Source organism: Bombina bombina, chromosome 2, assembly GCF_027579735.1.
Source record: "Bombina bombina isolate aBomBom1 chromosome 2, aBomBom1.pri, whole genome shotgun sequence".
NCBI classification, from domain to species: Eukaryota; Metazoa; Chordata; class Amphibia; order Anura; family Bombinatoridae; genus Bombina; species Bombina bombina.
This window is the reverse complement of record NC_069500.1, coordinates 589159543-589180484: the sequence shown is the minus strand read 5'-3', so window position 1 is coordinate 589180484 and position 20942 is coordinate 589159543. Positions and strand designations below refer to the sequence as shown.

Below are 20942 nucleotides of genomic sequence, written 5' to 3'. Positions count from 1 at the left end.
AACGTTCGTATCTGGAACCGATATTTGCGATTTTGTAGTCGCGTGGGCACTTCCACGAAAGTTGCGCACTTTTTGAATAACAGAATGATGTTTTATAGTTCACTTATCAAACCTTTGGGTCAAATTTTCTTGGACCTTAAAAAGTTCTGGTGTGTCCTTGTACCAGGCAGGTACTGGTCAGATGCTTTCTGCTGTTACCTGGGTTCATGTCACCCACGTAGTGCTGATTTAATCCTGTCGGATTCTGAATGTCACTTGGCCTATTGATAGGGACTCCGGGCTTGGATCCTATTTCAAAGTATGAGGCCTAGATACAACGCTTCTGAATGGAGGGTTGTGAGCGCCGGTCTAAGGTTGGCTTTTTCTGGCTACTCGCCTGAGATACGGATCTGTCTTTTCATACGTCATCATGGTTCTTACAGGTCCCTGGGGACTCAGAACTGAAGTTTCCATTCCTTAAGTGATTAAGGGTTGTGTACCCAAAACGTCACTCTGTCTTAACCCAAGTATGTGGAAATAAAGACTTTTATTTGCTTCAAGGTGCTGCCTTTGTGGATGTGTAAGAATCAAGGGATTACAGCACCCTTTTTGGCTTGCATCTGACAGTGGTGCTGGGCTATCAAGTGTTCTCCATTCCTTTGGAGTTGGGAGATGTGAGTGACCTATGTGGTCTAGTTTTCCGAGTGGTGAACGATTTGCGTCTTCACTTGAGGTTCCTCCGGATGCTGACTCTTTAGCCTCATAAACTTTTTCTTGCCGTGGAGAAGTCTCCTTCCTTCCCGCCTTGGGTGGGTCATCTGGTCTGGAAGTGTGGGCATGTCCTTCTTTCTTTGCTCAGAGTTGCGTTACACTAAGAGGTGGAGTGCAGGGGTTTCCCTGCCTTCTGTGGGGAGCTGTGAAGCTTCCAGCTTTTACACTGTTAACAGGGTTTTTGGAAGATCGATCCTGCAAGAGTCTCTGCCTGGTGTCTCTTCAATATAATACCCTTGGTCTGACCATGGTCTTCGATGTTCGGGTGTTATCTGCATACTTGTTGCAAATCTAGCCTTGGGGCTTAACAGTGAAGAGCTGAGGTTGGTTACAGACGGTCGCCCTTCTGGGGTCCGGTAGTTGACCATTCTCGATGCTCCGTTGGGGCTTCATGGAGGGTGGTTTACGTCTAACTCACTGGGATGGCAAGCAAGGTCCAGGGTTCACATCTACCTTCGGGTGTTGGTTGTTACCTTGCCAGCGTGTGTAACATGTTAAGCTTGTCTACAGGATTTTTCCTTGCGTACCAGGAGCACTGGGTGCCGAATTCTTAAACTGTTCAGGAGTTCTTTCAGACTCTTGGGTTTGAGGCTGTTGCTAGATCGCCTAAGTCTACAGACTTCAGATGGTGCACTCCTAATCATAGGAGGCTGCTTAGGGTTCCTCAGGAAGTTAGATCTTTCGATCGATTCAGTTTTTCGAGGACTCTGGCCTAGGACCATGTCTCTCCCTGGATCGGGTATGGAACGGTTTGGTCTCACCTTAGGTGTTTGTGGTCCCATGTGTCCCTTCGAAGGGGGCGGGGCTCTGTTTCTCATGGGAGACTCCTATCTGCCTGTGGCTTAGGTTCTAGGTCTCTCCGACGGGTCCCTACTGGTCCTCTGGTGCATTTGATGTTCCTTGTAGACTCCAGATGTCTTTTCAACTGGGTTGGCGATATGGCCAAGGCGTCTCGCCTCTATGGTAGGGTGTTTTCCGTTGCTTTAAGTCTCCTCTCCAATAGAGTGGGGGATGGGTTCTCCTGGTTCAGAGTTACCTCAGTATCTGTGGCGACCTGTGGGTCCTTGTTTTGAACCCTGATTGGGCTCCTGTTCAAGGTTGGATTCTGATATTTAGATGGTGGGAGTCTGAGAACCCTCTTCCCTTGGGATGTGTTCCTCTTTAGGGAAGACAGCAGTGTGGGGGTCTTGTACCCGAGCACAAGGTCTGTCCTGACTCACGGTACCATGCTGTTTGTAGTAGTGGTCAGAGTTCTACTCGTGGGCTTGCTCCTCATAGATCAATCCTTTTTTCTTCCAGGGGTCTGAGACTCTTGTCTTTGGTCTTTGACTAGACTTTGGGCTGGGACCATTACCCTGGAGTGAAGGTCGGGGATCGATTACTCTATGCAGTGTTGACCGTTTTCTTCTAGAGTCTGTCCTCCCCTTCGATGGGAGGACTTTTGATGTCCTCCTCTTTTCTACCGGCGTCTGGTGCTGGGAGGAGACGCTCCTTGGAGCCCAGTATTCTGAGGGCTGTTGTTGAGTTTTTGGAAGGTTTACAGTTTGAAACCAGCTACAGCTATCTGCACCTTGAATGTATGCTAGCAAGCTGTAAATCACCTCTCGGTGGTTTGGGTTCAACGATGGCTGAGTCAGCTTCCTACCTGGGAGCTGGGTATTGAGAGTTCCTTTTCAGACGGTTTGGTGTTCTCCTGGAGAGCTCTTTGCTAACTGCTGGGATAGTTATCCTATTTCTGCTATCTATGCTTGCCTAGTCTGCAGGTTTCGTTCTGATACGAGGCAACATGGAACTCATGTGTTTCTGGAGTACCATATGATTTGGTACTGTGTCAAAGATATGAGGGTGACCATTGAGTCCTCTTTTGGGATGAGTTTCCCTGAGTATGGATGTTTTTCAGGTCCTTCGTTTCTAGGGAGTTTGTCTCCCTGTGTGCTATTATCGTAAGAAAACCTTGGGTTGTTTTATTTTTGTTGAGCCCTGTGGAATGATCCTTGGATTTCTTCTGGGAATCTGTTTTTCCTTTCGGGGGCAGGTAGTGGTCCTTTTCTTTCAGCCGGGTACTCTTCATGGGAGTCGAGAGCCACGGGGCTGACTCTTCGGAGGCTGTTTGTGCTTGACAGACTCTGGGACTGAGTGGTCTCTAGCTCGGCTTTGCTGATTATATAACTACTGTGCAGTTAACTAGGCTTCGTTTTTTTTTACCTGTGTGGTCTATATTTTTATAGGGTGTCTGGGGTTTTTTCAGGCTGTGGTGCCTTTTGAAGGGGCCGCATTTTTGTACACACCCTTTGTTTGCATTCAGTGTCCTCTAGCTTGGGTATTGTTTTCCCAAAAGTAATGAATAAAGCTGTGGATTCTTCCTGTTTAAGAAGAAAAATATAAATTATGCTTACCTGATAATTTTCTTTTCTTCTGACGTGAAGAGTCCACAGCCCTCACCCGTGTTTTGTCTATGAGGCGGCAGTAATTTTTTTTGTTCTTTTGGCACTTTTTTCACCCTGATATTTCTCCTACTGTTCCTTGTTCCCTTGGCAGAATGACTGGGGGATGAGGGAAGTCGGGGAGGTATTTACGCCTTTGGCTGGGGTGTCTTTGCCTCCTCTTCTGTATTTCCCAAAGGTAAGCATAATTTATGTTTTTTTATTTTTCAATATGAATTAAGAAAGAGTCTAAAATGTGATGAAAAATAAATCTAGGGTAGATTGTACAAAATACATGTTTTCTCTGTTACATTTCTAGAATTGTATTTCTGGTATCACCTATATTTCCATGCTGGAACATTTTACAGAAAATTCTACATTTTTAAAGGGACAGGAAAGCCCAAATTAACTTCCTGATTTAGATAGAGTCTGTAATAAACCAACCAAAACCAAACCAACCAACCAAACTTAGAACCAATAGGATTCTAAGTTTATGCATATAATTATCATTAGAACTGTTCCCCATTTTCATGCGCTGAATACCTTACCTGTCAATGCGCTGCCGGATCTAATTGTGTAAGATATAGCGGGTCTACGATGTCGGAGCCGGTCTGGAAGGGAGTGACGTTGACGATGCACAATCTAGCGCATGCGCAGTGGGAAATTTCGGCACCCTATTCAAACCGCGGTTGTCATACAGGATTGGATATTAGCAACAGATACCCACGGAGTGGGTTCGGAAAAATGTATTTTTAAAAACGGCAATTACAGCAATTAGGTAAATATTTAGTAATGACATCTTATTGAAAATGTTCTTGTTTAAGATAGTAAAAATTTAAACAGCGTAGTTTATATTAGCTTACAGTGGTCCTTGTAAGATTTGTATGTTGGTAATGTTCTCCATACCTTAAAATAGTCATCCTGTCTGATAAGGGTGCAGTTTGGAAGTTGTTTAAATAGTTTCTGAGAAAGTGTTGTTTTCCCACCATTAGTGGCACTGCAGTAACAGGAATACAATAGTACATAAAAAAGCATCAGTAGGCAACAATAATTATTTATATGCCTACTTCCCATTAAAGGGATATGATACCCAAGTGTTTTAGCACATGAAAGTGATGCACCATAGGTGTAAAAAGCTGACTAGAAAATATCACCTGAACATCTCTATGTAGAAAAGAAAGATATTTTACCTCAAAATTTCCTAAGCAGCCAATCAGGATGGTAGTCCAAGGACTTGCAATGGAGTGTTCATCTGGCATGTGCAGGTACAGTTATGCTATTTTCCTATTCAGTTTAAGGAAGTTTTACTATGAAATCTCACTAAGATTACAGCAAAGCATGACTTCATCACTACTGATGCTGATTGGCTATTTTTTCCAGCTTACAGCTGGACAACAGCTGAAGTATAACTGTTCACAGAGTACTTACGCAGAGATTACAAGTCGCGCACTGACTGCAGCACACATGCAATATGTTTTTCCTTTAGGCTCCCTCGAGCATCTTCAGCCTCTCTAGTCCTTATGTTATTAAATAGTATTTAATAACATAAGGACTGGTGAGGCTAGATAGGCTCAAGACACTCGAGGGAGCCTAAAGAAAAAACATATCGCACCTGCGCTGCAGTCAGCGCACAACTTGTAATCTAGCTGTTAATCTGGTGAGTTAAAGAAATTTCGAGGTAAGATATTTCCCTTTCTACATAGAGATGATCAGGTGATATTTTCATGTCAGCTTTTTACAATTATGCTGCATCACTTTCAAGAGATTTAGCATATGAGTATTATGTCCCTTTAAGCAAAGTACAGAAAAAAAGTTACTCACTCAAGCACAAACACTCACACACTCATACACTCAATCATACAAACACACTCAACATACACAGAACATTATAAACAGCAGATCTGAATAGATCAGGCAATTTCCCAGTCAGCATGTTTAAATGGATATTATGTTTATAGTTTAGCATAAATCTCAAAGAAAGGTAATTTGCCCTAAAATGTGTCTAAAATATTGTTCTCTCTCCAATTAAATGTAAAGGGACAGTGCCCTAAAATGTCAAAATTAAACTTTCATAGGGCATGCAAGTTTAAACAACTTTCCTATTTACTTTTAACATCAAATTTGCTTTGTTCTCTTGGTATTCTTTGTTGAAAGCTAAACCTAGGTAGGCTCATATGCTAATGTCTAAGCCCTTGAAGTCCACCTGTTATCTCAGTGCATTTTGACAGTTTTTCACAGCTAGACAGCACTATTTCATGTGTGCCATATATAGATGACAATATGCTTACTCCTGTGGAGTTATTTATGAGTCAGCACTGATTGACTACAATGCAAGTCTGTCAAAAGCACTGAGATAAGGGGGCAGTCTGCAGAGGCTTAGCTACAAGGTAATCACAGAGATAAAAAGTGTATTAAATGGATAGTCTAGTCAAAATTTAACTTTCATGATTCAGATAGAGCATGCAATTTTAAGCAGCTTTCTAATTTACTCAAATTATCAATTTTCTTTGTTCTCTTGGTATCTTTATTTGAAAAAGCAGAAATTTAAGCTTTGGAGCTGGCCCATGTTTGGTTCAGCACCCTGGGTAGCACTTGCTGATTAGTGGCTACATTTAGACACCAATCAGCAAGCACTACCCAGGTGCTGAACCAAACATGGGCCGGCTTGTAAGCTTTAAATTCCTGCTTTTTCAAATAAAGATACCAAGAGAATGAAGAAAAAAAATAAGGAGTAAATTAGAAAGTTGCTTAAAATTGCCTGCTCTACCTTAATCATGGAAGAAGAAGTTGGGTTCAGTATTATTTACTATTATTATTAGTAGTAGTATTTGCTTCTCACCCTGCTATCTGTTTAAATTATTAAATGAAAACAAACTTACCCTCCAATGCCAATTATAAAAGCTTTCATTTTGTGTTTTCAGTTCATCTGTAATCTCTGTGAAGATAAACATACGAGCAGATTAAACATTCCATTATCTATAATGTAGCACTTTGAATAAATGTTACAAACATTCCTAAAAGAAAATTCCTGCACAATAATTTTTTTTTTTAAATTTAAAATATATTTTAAATGTAAATAAAAAAAAAATGTAGTAACATTTTCTCCATATCCAGTATAGGTACAAATAATGTCATAGTGCATTTGTGCAGGGGCGGAACTACCATTGGTGCAGCAGGTGCAATGGCACCAGGACCCAAGTGCTGGGGCCACAACAGCCATATATACATAGGTGAGCAAAAAATCTGTAGAAACAGAAAGGGGTGTGGAGCGCAGCCAAGGAAAAACACACTGATCTAAGTGCAGATTAAAAAACACCTTTCCACTTTATTCAAATAAAAACATCAAGATGTACACTTACAAGCTTCACCCTCAAACATATGAGGTATGTGCTGGCACTCTGTATAAGTTGTCCCAAACACGGATAGACTGGATACTGTATGTTCAAAACAATGTCTGTGTCCCACTGTGAGTTTGTGAATATATCGCTGACCGGGATAAGTATGTCCCTTTGTAACTGGTAGAAAAGCACTGAGATTCAAAGTCCCAATATCATATTGCAGATACAAATAAGGCCGTGATATAACTCAGGGGAACAAACAGTAATCGTTGGGAGGCGGTAAAACACAGTGGCAGCGCGGTCCTGTAATGATAGCCGGCTAAAGGAGATGCCGCTGCACACAATGCTAGCCTAATCCTCCGTCAAATAGATGGGCGTGGCCTTACGCGTTTCGCTGGGCTCCTCCCAGCTTCGTCAGAGGCGATGCCCATCTACTCTGCTGACGTCTCTTTTATGGGGAGTCCTACAATGTGTCTTAGCCAATAATGGCTATCCATTAGGTGACACACCCCCATACATAGTAACTAGTGACATAATACGTAGGATATAAACGGGTCGTTTGTTTTTCAAATGCGAGAGTGTCAATATAGAATCTAGCCATGAGACTTCCACAATGGCTACAGACATATATCCATATAAAAACATACATAAATAACATAATTAGCAAAACACATAAAAGTTAAAATAGAAGCATAAAAATATCATATCAAAAATGAGAGCAGTAAAACATAATGATAAAAAGAGTTCTTTTGGTTATAAAATGAATGAAACATATTTATCTAAAATACCTAAAAGAAATCCTCTCACTTTGATGTTTGTGTAACAAGCTCAAACGTAAACTGCTTATAATGTAAGAGATGATCTATGCAGGTAACCAATACATTTCTGCTAAGTGTCTAAAAATGCCGCTAGATCAATGTCACGGTTAAGGCCATCTGGACCCATAGACCCCAGTCTATGGATCCAATACGTCTCCCGTTTTCTCAGCTCAAGGAGGCGATCCCCTCCCCTCACTCTATTCCTGATATGTTCAATGGCCACTATAGTTAACCCTGCACTATCTCTATTATGACACTCTAGAAAGTGTGCTGATAACCCATGACTATCCAACCCATTTTCTATATTCCTGAGGTGCTCCCCGAACCTCGTTTTTATCTGGCGCTTCGTGCGTCCAACGTAAATTTTGTCACAGGAGCACCTCAGGAGATATACCACATAGCTGGTTTTACACGTCATTAAGCTTTTAATTTTATATTCATTGTCATTTCTTAGAATCCCAAAAGTTTTATTATGTGGATCTTGGTGAGCACAACATTTGCAGTTTTTTCTGCCACATTAGAAAAAACCGTATGTGTTTCTCTGTAGCCATGGATCCTTACCAGCAGGTCTCAACATGCTTGGGCTAATCTTATTCTTGATGTTGATATTTCTCTTAAAGACTACCTGACCTCGTTCATTAATAGAATCCCTCAAAACTGGGTCCTGCATGAGTATAGGCCAGTGTCTCTTAATTGCTTTCTCTATCTCTCTAGAGGCTCTATTGTACCTAGTGACCAGTTGTATTTTCCTTTTTTCCTTTTTCATCCCTTGTCTATTCCTTGATGTATATAGTTGTTTTGTCTATTCCTTGATGTATATAGTTGTTTTGTTTTTTCACACTCTGCCTTCCCTTTCACAAGTGTGTTCCTATCCATCTTACCTACTCTTTCCTGCGTGTCTACTAACATTGCTTCAGGGTAACCTTTTGCCAGAAATCTGTTTTTGATTATTTCTGCTTCTCGTAGGAAATCAGTGTCTTTGGTGCAATTTCGCCTAGCCCTCTGAAACTGTCCAAAAGGGATGTTTCTTTTCCATTTATCGTGGTGTCCACTGTGGGCATGTAAATACCCATTGGTGTCCTAGAAAAAGGACTCTCCTTTTCACCAGATATGGTCCCAAATGATTTTGAATTATTTATTGATTTGAAAAAACTAGTGAGGAAGCTCACACTCACCAGACACTTTCAATTAAGGGAGGGTCAATGTATAGATAATGTAAGTGATAAACAGGGGGATGAATCCCTTTTAGTCCTGGAAAGTTTAGAATTAGAGAATCAGGCTTCAAATGAAACTAATGAGGGAGAAGTACTCGAGATCTTACGAGATTTAGAGAATGAAGCTAAAAATATACCTATTAATCATAGCTTATTAAAGAAAAAATCCTTGTTTTACCCAACACAGTCTAAGGGTTACTGTATACCAGTTTTTTGAATCTCTAATAGATAAAGAAATTAGAGAAATCTGTAATAAAAATAAGATTGAAAATAAAAAACGATCACAATATGGGAAGGGCAACCTTTCCAGATCGGAACTATGTGCTCTTAAAAGTCTTAGTGAAGATAGAAGTATCATCATCCGCAACGCCGATAAAGGCGGCGGTATTGTGGTACAAAATAGACAAGAGTACATTAAGGAAGCAGTTCGCCTCTTGTCAGATACAGAGACTTACTGCACTCTAGATAAAAATCCCACCAAGGTGTTTTTGAATGAATATGAGAATCTTATTAGAGATGGCAAAAAGAAAGGTGTTTTAACTAAAAATGAATTTGACTACCTGGTGGTGGAGAACCCTGTCCTACCGATATTTTATCATTTACCAAAGATTCATAAAGGCCTAACCGATCCCCCAGGTAGGCCGATTGTATCGGGGACAGGGGGACTCACCACCAGGTTGTCTGAGTATGTGGATGTTGTATTAAAACCCATGGTACCCTGTTTAAGGTCCTACGTGAGGGATACACCACATTTACTAGAGTTGGTTGAGGGTCTGGAGTGGAAAGAGGATTACATATGGATAACGATGGATGTGTGCGCATTGTACACCTCCATCCCACATTCTCTAGGTATAACAGCTGTAAAATACTTCCTGGAGAAAAGTGGATATATAAATGAAATACAGAGCAGTTTCCTAGAGTCAGCAATGGATTTCATTTTGACCAGGAACTATTTCTTATTCGAAAACAGGTACCTCCTACAAAAAAGAGGGACCGCAATGGGGACCAAATTTGCCCCCAATTTTGCGAACCTCTATATGGGGTAGTGGGAGGACCTGTTCATTTTTAATAAGGAGAATCCACATAAACACCACATAATAAGATGGCATCGATACATAGATGACATTCTGATAGTGTGGCAGGGCCCGGTCGAAGGGATTAGACTGTTCCTAGAATATGTAAATAAGAATGTAATGAACCTAAAATTTACCATGGAGTTCAATTCTCAAAAAGTCACGTTTCTTGATCTAGAATTAATAAAAGAGGGATCAAGTATATACACCAGTTTATATAGAAAGCCCACGGACACCAATGGGTATTTACATGCCCACAGTGGACACCACGATAAATGGAAAAGAAACATCCCTTTTGGACAGTTTCAGAGGGCTAGGCGAAATTGCACCAAAGACACTGATTTCCTACGAGAAGCAGAAATAATCAAAAACAGATTTCTGGCAAAAGGTTACCCTGAAGCAATGTTAGTAGACACGCAGGAAAGAGTAGGTAAGATGGATAGGAACACACTTGTGAAAGGGAAGGCAGAGTGTGAAAAAACAAAACAACTATATACATCAAGGAATAGACAAGGGATGAAAAAGGAAAAAAGGAAAATACAACTGGTCACTAGGTACAATAGAGCCTCTAGAGAGATAGAGAAAGCAATTAAGAGACACTAGCCTATACTCATGCAGGACCCAGTTTTGAGGGATTCTATTAATGAACGAGGTCAGGTAGTCTTTAAGAGAAATATCAACATCAAGAATAAGATTAGCCCAAGCATGTTGAGACCTGCTGGTAAGGATCCATGGCTACAGAGACACACATACGGTTTTTTCTAATGTGGCAGAAAAAACTGCAAATGTTGTGCTCACCAAGATCCACATAATAAAACTTTTGGGATTCTAAGAAATGACAATGAATATAAAATTAAAAGCTTAATGACGTGTAAAACCAGCTATGTGGTATATCTCCTGAGGTGCTCCTGTGACAAAATTTACGTTGGACGCACGAAGCGCCAGATAAAAACGAGGTTTGGGGAGCACCTCAGGAATATAGAAAATGGGTTGGATAGTCATGGGTTATCAGCACACTTTCTAGAGTGTCATAATAGAGATAGTGCAGGGTTAACTATAGTGGCCATTGAACATATCAGGAATAGAGTGAGGGGAGGGGATCGCCTCCTTGAGCTGAGAAAACGGGAGACGTATTGGATCCATAGACTGGGGTCTATGGGTCCAGATGGCCTTAACCGTGACATTGATCTAGCGGCATTTTTAGACACTTAGCAGAAATGTATTGGTTACCTGCATAGATCATCTCTTACATTATAAGCAGTTTACGTTTGAGCTTGTTACACAAACATCAAAGTGAGAGGATTTCTTTTAGGTATTTTAGATAAATATGTTTCATTCATTTTATAACCAAAAGAACTCTTTTTATCATTATGTTTTACTGCTCTCATTTTTGATATGATATTTTTATGCTTCTATTTTAACTTTTATGTGTTTTGCTAATTATGTTATTTATGTATGTTTTTATATGGATATATGTCTGTAGCCATTGTGGAAGTCTCATGGCTAGATTCTATATTGACACTCTCGCATTTGAAAAACAAACGACCCGTTTATATCCTACGTATTATGTCACTAGTTACTATGTATGGGGGTGTGTCACCTAATGGATAGCCATTATTGGCTAAGACACATTGTAGGACTCCCCATAAAAGAGACGTCAGCAGAGTAGATGGGCATCGCCTCTGACGAAGCTGGGAGGAGCCCAGCGAAACGCGTAAGGCCACGCCCATCTATTTGACGGAGGATTAGGCTAGCATTGTGTGCAGCGGCGTCTCCTTTAGCCGGCTATCATTACAGGACCGCGCTGCCACTGTGTTTTACCGCCTCCCAACGATTACTGTTTGTTCCCCTGAGTTATATCACGGCCTTATTTGTATCTGCAATATGATATTGGGACTTTGAATCTCAGTGCTTTTCTACCAGTTACAAAGGGACATACTTATCCCGGTCAGCGATATATTCACAAACTCACAGTGGGACACAGACATTGTTTTGAACATACAGTATCCAGTCTATCCGTGTTTGGGACAACTTATACAGAGTGCCAGCACATACCTCATATGTTTGAGGGTGAAGCTTGTAAGTGTACATCTTGATGTTTTTATTTGAATAAAGTGGAAAGGTGTTTTTTAATCTGCACTTAGATCAGTGTGTTTTTCCTTGGCTGCGCTCCACACCCCTTTCTGTTTCTACAGATTTTTTGCTCACAGATCCACACCTCACGGAGATCACACCAGTGATTGGAAGGGAGCAGCACCGCAAACACACGCATCCAGACAAGGACTCTTTAAAAGGGAAGTTTGAATTTTACGTTATCGTCTCATATATTGGAATGATTTTCCAAAGGGGACTATATCATTGAATTTATATGATTCTCTGAGTTCTTATTTGTATTGCTATTATTATTTATATTTATCTCTATTTTTTGATTTTTTATTTTCTTGATTTCTTGTTTATTTCTTTTGATTACATTGTGAATTGCTTACTTTTTTGCACTGTATACATACGGTGTTTTCGCTCATCCATATTTACTGTAGTGTGGCGCTACCTTAATATTGTATCATATACAGTATCTCTTTGATATATACATAGGTGTATGTAGAATGTGTAAAACCCTAATGCAGGGGAACCTTTTATTAGTGCAGTTTAAAGATCTGTTTATCTTTTACAGGCACATAATTTTTTCATGTTTATAATGATATATCATTTTGCTATCAGGAAGATTATCAATAGAACTAGTTATTTAAAATGAAAGAGAAAATGTTTTACAGAATGTATTAATGAATACAATCATTTATTTCAATGTAATGTTTTATAATGATATACACTAATAAATATAATAGTTTCAAATAAACTTAATTTAAAAAAAATCAAGTAACACTATATGCTACTGTAAAATGAACCTCTTGTATTTCTTTCATGTAATTGGCAAGAGTCCATGAGCTAGTGACGTATGGGATATACAATCCTACCAGGAGGGGCAAAGTTTCCCAAACCTCAAAATGCCTATAAATACACCCCTCACCACACCCACAATTCAGTTTTACAAACTTTGCCTCCTATGGAGGTGGTGAAGCAAGTTTGTGCTAAGATTTCTACGTTATGCGCTTCTCAGCATTTTGAAGCCCGATTCCTCTCAGAGTACAGTGAAGGTTACAGGGTTGTGAAGGGAGTATCACCTATTGAATGCAATGGTTTTCCTCACGGGAGATCTATTTCATAGGTTCTCTGTTATCGGTCGTAGAGATTCATCTCCTACCTCCCTTTTCAGATCGATGATATACTCTCATATTCCATTACTTCTACTGATACTGTTTCAGTACTGGTTTGGCTATCTGCTATATGTGGATGGGTGTCTTTCTGTAAGTATGTTTTCATTACTTAAGACACGCTCAGCTATGGTTTGGCACTTTATGTATTTATATAAAGTTCTAAATATATGTATTCTACTTATATTTGCCATGAGTCAAGTTTATGTATATTTCCTTTTGCAGATTATTCAGTTTCATATTTGGGAAAACATATTTAGGAAAATGTTTTTCTTACCTGGGATTTAGTTTTTTTTCAAAATTGACTGCTTTTTCCTTAAAAATTTTGCGGGCAAAATTAGGCTCACAAGGTGCAAAAATGCTGATGTTTATTGCGTCATTCTTGGCACGAGAATTTTTTTGGTGCGAAGGTAAGTTCGTAATTTCCGTATGCTGTTTTTACACAAGTTTGCATCTGCAATGACGCGAGTGTGTCATTTCCGGATGTTGTTAGCGCAAACAAATTTAATTTTGCCCCCCCATCTTTTCCCTCCTCTCTTTGGTTTCTTATAAGACCAGCTCTCCTCTTGCTTGGGTGCAAATTGGTCATGTAGTTCACATGGGTTCTGAGTGACCCACGCATCATATATATGGGTTTGTAACAACCCCCCAGCCAGTAGAGACAAGATACCGCAGGTATGCTCCATGTGTTGATAGCCTAATTGTGCATATCTTTATCACACTTGTAGATAGATACTGTTTATGAAAGTTTTTCATGAGGTACCTAAATGCTTCAATTATTTACATTGTTTCAATGTCAAGTCAACAAAGCTATGTACGAAAGATAAAGGACATATACCATGAATATCAGCACATGTGAACTTTTTTGGATTCTTCATTGAAATAGACTTTTATGACCTAATAGAGTTTTCATATGAGTTCACTTGTTTTCCAGGACTGAATTTTTGAATTTTCAATGTTTGATGTATCTCTGATGCTGATACGATGTATGTTTTGACCAGGTTGTTAATAAAGCTAAAAAAAAATAAAATAATAAAAAAAATTCATTTTGCGTTGTGCGTCATACTTGGCGCCAAATAATTTCATTATTTAAAACCCCATTCCTATGTGCCTCTTGCCTTTTTATATGTCAGAGGGCTATGCTGTTTGCATTTTTTCCCCATTCCTGAAACTGCCATATAAGGAAATTGATCATTTTGCTTTATATGTTGTTTTTTTCTCTTACATTTGCAAGATGTCTCAATCTGATCCTGTCTCAGAAACCACTGTTGGAACCCTGCTGCATGATAACAGTTCTAACAAAGCTAAGTGTATCTGCTGTAAATTTTTGGAGATTATATCTCCAGCTGTGGTATGTAATAGTTGTCATGATAAGCTTTTACATGCAGAGAATGTATCCATCAGTAATAGTACAATGCCTGTTGTTCCTTCAACATCTAATGTACATGATATCCCTGTGAATCTAAAAGATTTTGTTGCTGATGCGATTCAGAAGGCTTTGTCTGCTATCCTGCCTTCTAATAAACGTAAAAGGTCTTTTGATGAAGTTTCAAATGACCGACAACATACTGAATTATCCTCCTCTGATGAGGATCTATCTGATTAAGAAGATCCTACCTCAGATATTGACACTGACAAATCTACTTATTTATTTAAAATGGAGTATATTCGTTCCTTGTTATAAGAGGTGTTGATTACATTGGATATTGAGGAAACTAGTCCTCTTGATATTAAAACTAGTAAACATTTAAACTATGTTTATAAACCTCCTGTGGTTACTCCAGAGGTTTTTTTCAATTCCTGATGCTATTTTTGATATGATTTCTAAGGAATGGAATAGGCCTGGTACTTCTTTTATCCCTTCTTCAAGGTTTTAAAAATTGTATCCTTTGCCAGCAGTTAGTTTGGAGTTTTGGGAAAAGATCCCCAGAGTTGATGGGGCTATTTCTACTCTTGCCAAACGTACTACTATTCCTATGGAAAATAGTACTTAGTACCCTTTAGATAGGAAACTTGAATCTTATCTAAGGAAAGCTTATTTATATTCTGGCTCAGGCCTGCCATTTCTTTGGCTAATGTTGCAGCTGCATCAACCTTTTGGTTGGAAAGCTTAGCGTAACAGGAAACAGATCCCGATTTGTCTAGCATTGTTCGCTTGCTTCAACATGCTAATCATTTTATCTATGATGCCATTTTTGATATCATCAAAATTGATGTTAAATCTATGTCTTTAGCTAGAAGAGCTTTGTGGCCTAAATCTTGGAATGCGGATATGGTATCTAAATCTAGATTACTCTCTCTTTCTTTCCAAGATAAAAATTTATTTGGTTCTCAGTTGGATTCAATTATTTCAACTGTCACTGGGGGGGAAGGGATTTTTTTGCCTCAGGATAAAAGACCTAAGGGTAAATCTAAAGTTTCTAACCGTTTTCGTCCATTTCGACAAAATAAGGAACTGAAACCCAATCCTTCCCCCAAAAATCTGATTCCAATTGGAAACTTTCTTCAAGTTGGAATAAATCCAAGCCATTTAAAAAACCAAAGCCAGCCCCCAAGTCTGCATGAAGGTGCTGCCCTCATTCCGGCTCAGCTGGTAGGGGCCAGATTAAAATTCTTCCAAAGTATTTGTGCAGATTCTGTCCAAAATCAATGGATTCAGAGTAAGACCTCCTGTGAGAAGATTTTTTCTCTCACGCATCCCAGTAAAGGTTCAGGCTTTTCTGAAGTGTGTTTCAGATCTGGTGCTTTCAGGGGTAATCATACCAGTTCCGTTTCAGGAATGGTGTCTGGGGTTTTATTCAAATCTATTCATTGTCCCAAAGAAAGAAAATTAATTCAGGCCAGTTCTGGATCTGAACATTTTGAATCATTTTGTAAGACTACCAACTATCAAAATGGTGACTATAAGGGCTATTCTGCCTTTTGTTCAGCAAGGTAATAATATGTCCACGATAGACTTACAGGATGCATATCTTCATATTCCGATTCATCCAGACCACTATCGGTTTCTGAGATTCTCTTTTCTAGACAAGCATTACCAATTTGTTGTTCTTTCATTTGGCCTAGCAACAGCTCCAATAATCTTTTCAAAGGCCACCATGTATAAAGTTGCTGTTTATAAAATAGTCTCTCAGACTCCAGTTGCAGTGTTTTGACAAATCTATTAAAAGAACATCTTATAACAGAATGCATAAACTTCAGCTCTTGCTACAGTTAATGTCCATGTAACTGCCTTACTCATCAACTAACCATTTCCTGCTGAACTGCAGTGTAACATATTAAACCTCCCCCTGAAACCAAACACTCTCCTTTTTGGTTCCATACATATTGATACAACCTCTATTCCTCAAGTGAGTTTTTCTCCATCACAGGAAGCAGACATGAATTTGAGAAAATATTTGTGATCATGGTAATTGTGATGAGTGTAGGAAGTGACGTCACTGGATGGGGGCGTGGCTTAGGGGTTGATTGTCTATGTCGCAGTTACCAAGTTAGATGTGTTGTGCAAGCTGTATACTTCTATGCTCTGCAATAAAATAGCGTATCTTCTATGCTGTGTCCTGCATCTCATGACATGGTGTCAGAAGTACTTGCCTGCGCATCTGTTTCCTGATTAATGATGATATCGAAGTTTACCCCACCTAAGCCTTTTGATTTCTCTCAGCCTGCAGCTTGGCCCAAATGGCGTCAGCAGTTTCAATGCTTCAGGATTGCTTCCAAGCTGGACAAGGAGACTGGTAAAGTACAAGTTATTTCTCTTTTATACTCTATGAGGAAAGATGTGGAGCCAGTGTTCAATGCCTTTACTTTCCAAGAAGGGGGAAGAATTTGACTTTGAAATAGTTATGAATAAACTCAGTGCTCACTTTGTGCCCAAAAGAAATGTGATTCATGAGAGGGCCTGTTTTCATAAACGTGCTCAGCGTGTTGGAGAATCTGTTGAGTCATTTGTGCGCAGCCTGTATGAACTAGCTGAATTCTGTGAGTTTGGTGTTGCTAAAGAGGAGCAAATCAGAGACAGAATAGTCATAGGAATTGCAGATGCTGAAGTCTCATTGAAGCTTCAGTTGGAGGCTGATTTAGCATTGGATGGGGCTATTAGGATGGCCCGCCAGAGTGAACTGGTGAAAAAGCAAAATGCTGATCTGAGGTCCGAGAGTATTGTGGATGAAGTGCAGCAGTTCAGGAGAGCTGTTAGTGAACGGCACAAGGGCAAAAGATAGGCCCAGAAGCGGATGGGCACAGCATGCTCGCTGCACGTGGTGTAACCGTACCCATGATCAGAGTGTCGTATGCCCTGCTAAAGACAAAAGATGTAAAAAATATAACCGAATGGGCCATTTTGAAGTGGAGTGTAAAACTGAATACATTAGGGAGATGCAGGTGGATAGTGACCAGGACGGTCAAGAAGTGTCCTTTGTAGGGTCCGTTGTTGAACGGTCTGGTTCAGATGAAGATTGGCGGGTTACTCTTACTGTAATGGGAGCCAAAGTTGCCTTTAAGATTGACACAGGAGCAGACATCACTGTTATGTCCTCTGCAGCATGCATAAAACTGCCTCGACAGCCTCAGCTTGCGAAAGTTACAACAAAAGTTCATAGTCCTGATGGCCGCATCGATTGTGTGGGGAAATTTCTTGCCAGCTGTGAGTACAGGCAGAGGAAATTCACCATGTGGGTACATGTGATTAGAGGTCAGTGTGTTAACAACCTATTGAGCAGAAAGGCAGCCTGTGGTTTGGGCCTGGTCGCCATAGTGAATGAGATTTCAGAAGATATGTTTGGTGAATTGGGCCTACTGAATTGCAACCCAGTCCGAATATCACTTAAAGGTGACGCAGTCCCTTACAGCATTACCACACCTTGTAGAATTCAGTACCCACTCATGCCTCAAGTGGAGAAGGAACTTCTGCGTATGAAGAATATGGGAGTTATTGAAGAGGTTGTTGAAGCAACTGACTGGTGTGCCCCCATTGTGCCTGTTGCGAAGAAAAACGGGAAGGTACGCATCTGCGTAGACTTGAAAAGGCTGAATAAGGCAGTGAAGAGAGAAATAGATATGTGCTGCCGACATTTGAAGACATAGCTCCGAAATTGGCTGGGGCAAAGTTCTTCTCTACACTGGATGCTTCCAGCGGCTTCTGGAAGATACCTCTAGATCCAAAGTGTCGCAAACTGACTACCTTCACCTGACTACCTGACACCGGTAGGTCGGTTTTGCTTCTGCAGACACCCCTTCAGGATATCCTCTGCTCCTGAAATTATTCAAAGAGAGATGAGTTCTCTCCTAAGGGACCACGAGGGCACGGCAGTCGTCATGGATGACATTTTGGTGTATGGGTCTACATTGGAAGAACATGATCAGCGATTGAGCTGTGTGCTGCAGACCATTAGAGAGTCCGCACTGAAATCAAATAAGGAGAAATGCCAATTTTAGGAAGGCTAAATTATGTTACTTTGGGCATATTATCAATGGGGATGGCATCAAGCCATACCCTGATAAAATACTTGCTATTGAACAGATGAAAAGTTCTTCTGATGTACATGAGCTGAGACAAATATTGGGGTTTGTGAATTATGTGGGCAGGTTCCTTCCAGATTTATCCACAATACTACACCATATCACAGAGTTGTTAAAGAAAGATGTTGCCTGGGTCTGGGGAACTTCACAGTAAGAATATTTTGTGCAGGTCAAGTCCCTGCTGGGGTCTGCCCCAAAGTTGGGGTTCCACGACCCTTCTAAAAAGACTGTGGTTAGTGCTAATGCGAGCAGTTATGGGTTAGGGGCCGCCCTCCTGCAGTTGAATGAGAACAAACTACAGCCCATCGCCTACTGTTCCCGTACACTGATGGCTGCTGAGTTAAAATACGCCTAAATTGAGAAAGAGTGCCTGGCTGCAGTTTGGGCCTGTGAGCGCTTACAGCGTTACCTAGTGGGTTTAGAGAAATTTAGTCTGAAGACTGACCATAAACCACTAGTCCCTCTAATCAACTCCTATGATATTGACAAAACACCCCTAAGATGCCAGAGACTTCTGATGAGGCTGCTCAGGTTCAACGTTCAGGCAGTGCATGTGCCGGGGAAACAACTGGTAGTGGCAGATACACTTTCCAGGCTCCCGCTGGCTGCTGCTGAAGAATCTTCAACGGAATCAGATGTGAAAGTGTATGTAGATTCAGTTCTGGCATCCAAATCCATTTAGTCAGGGAAGCTAGAGCAAATAAGAAAGGAGACATATTTAGATACTGACCTTCAAGAAGTTATTAAGTACATAAAAGAGAGCCGGGGCAGCCTGGATGTCTTTAAGTTCTTACCAGTCAGAAAGGTCGCAGCTCACAGAGCTGGATGGGTTGGTGCTGTTCCAGGACCGCATTGTTATTCCTGTTAGCATGCGGCAGGAGATGTTAAGCAGGATTCATGATGGCCACTTGGGCATTACAAAGTGCAGAGAAAGGGCAGCTACGGCAGTATGGTGGCCTGGGATCAGTTCCGATACCGCAAGCCATGTGTCAAAATGTGCCTTTTTCCGGGAACGCCGGCCTACTCGGAGAAGGGAGCCCTTGATTTCTACTCTGCTGCCTGCAGGCCCATGGCAGAAAATAGCTGCCCATTTGTGCGAACTGCACAGGAAAAAGTACCTAGTCGTGATTGACTACTATTCCAGGTATTTTGAATGAGATCACAAGTCAAGCCGTTATCAATCTTCTCAAGAGCTTGTTCGCCCGGTGGGGCATACCAATGGAGTTAGTGAGTGATAACGGAATGCAGTTTGCTTCCACGGAGTTCAGTTCTTTCAGCAGTGAATATGATTTTGTCCATTCTACGTTGAGTCCACAATACCCGCAGGCCAATGGAATGGCTGAAATGGCAGTTCAAACAATGAAGTTCATTTTGAAGCAATCTGAGCCGTACCTAGTCCTCTTGGCCTATAGGGCGACTCCCATTCAAGCCACGGGTTTTAGCCCGGCACAGCTGATGCTAGAATGTCAGATTCGCACCACTTTACCCTCTGGGGGTGTCTTCCAGCCAACTAGCTCTGTTCCTCGGGACGAGGTCCTTAGGAGGGATGAAGAGGCTAAAAGGGGCTATCAATTCTTCTACGACAGGAAACACTCTGTGAGGCGCTTGCAGGAGCTGTATGTGGGGCAAAGTGTCAGAGTTAAATTGGATGATGAGAAGAAATGGAAGACGCCTGCTACGGTAATTGGACGCTCTCCAGAACCAAGGTCTTATGTAGTCTTTACTGATGGAGGGACAGTCACATGTCGAAATCGAAAACATCTTCAGCCAGTACCTGAGAGTTTGGGACTGGATGCCTCAGTACCACTGCCGGTGGGATCCCCTGTTATAAGAGGGGTGCCTTCCCCTCAGCAAGATCACAGCAGGGATACTTAGTTGCTTCCAGCAGACTCTCAATCACTTTCTTCTGTTTCAGAGGACAGTTCATGTAAAATTACATCATATGGAAGGGTGGTGAAACTTCCAGCCCGATATCTGTATTAGCACTAGTTAGAGCAGTGACCGGAAGCATGGTCACTGTGGACTAGGGTAGTCTACCCCGATGTTCAAGTCAGGATTGTATTTCATGTTGTTTATGTATATCCTCTATAACTTGTTATTTGTTGTATACTAAACAAAACTATTTCTGTATGCTTCTTGTATACCTTGTTATTTGATGTATTCAAAAAGAAAAAAAAATGTATACTTTGTCCTTTGAAAAGGGGGAAGATGTGACGGGAGTGGGAAGTGACATCACCGGATGGGGGCGTGGTTTAGGGGGTTGATTGTCTATGTCGCAGTTACCAAGTTAGATGTGTTGTGCAAGCTGTATACTTCTATGCTCTGCAATAAAATAGCGTTGCATCTTCTATGCTGTGTCCTGCATCTCATGACAGTAATGATTGTTATTTTTGAGAAAGCACATGGCATAGTGAGAAAAGTACACAAGAGACTAAAGGCTGTGACACACTGCAAGCGGAGCGGCGCACAGCGCGTAGATGGGCTGTGCGCGCTCATGTGTCCTGCCTTTTCATCTCAGAGCACTCTGCTGCGTCAGG

General features: G+C 40.9%; 1 protein-coding gene across 1 annotated transcript in view; it reads right to left on the bottom strand.

Annotated features, from left to right (window-relative positions):
• The window catches only part of NMRK1 (nicotinamide riboside kinase 1), a 61418-nt gene that overhangs the window by 33419 nt on the left and 7057 nt on the right, over nt 1-20942 (bottom strand). The window contains exons 2-3 of the mRNA XM_053702495.1: nt 6053-6108; nt 4080-4170 (exon numbers count right to left, since the gene is read on the bottom strand). Coding sequence (XP_053558470.1) covers nt 4080-4170; nt 6053-6081 — 120 coding nt within the window. The 5' untranslated portion in view covers nt 6082-6108. The remainder of the gene's footprint in view (nt 1-4079; nt 4171-6052; nt 6109-20942) is intronic.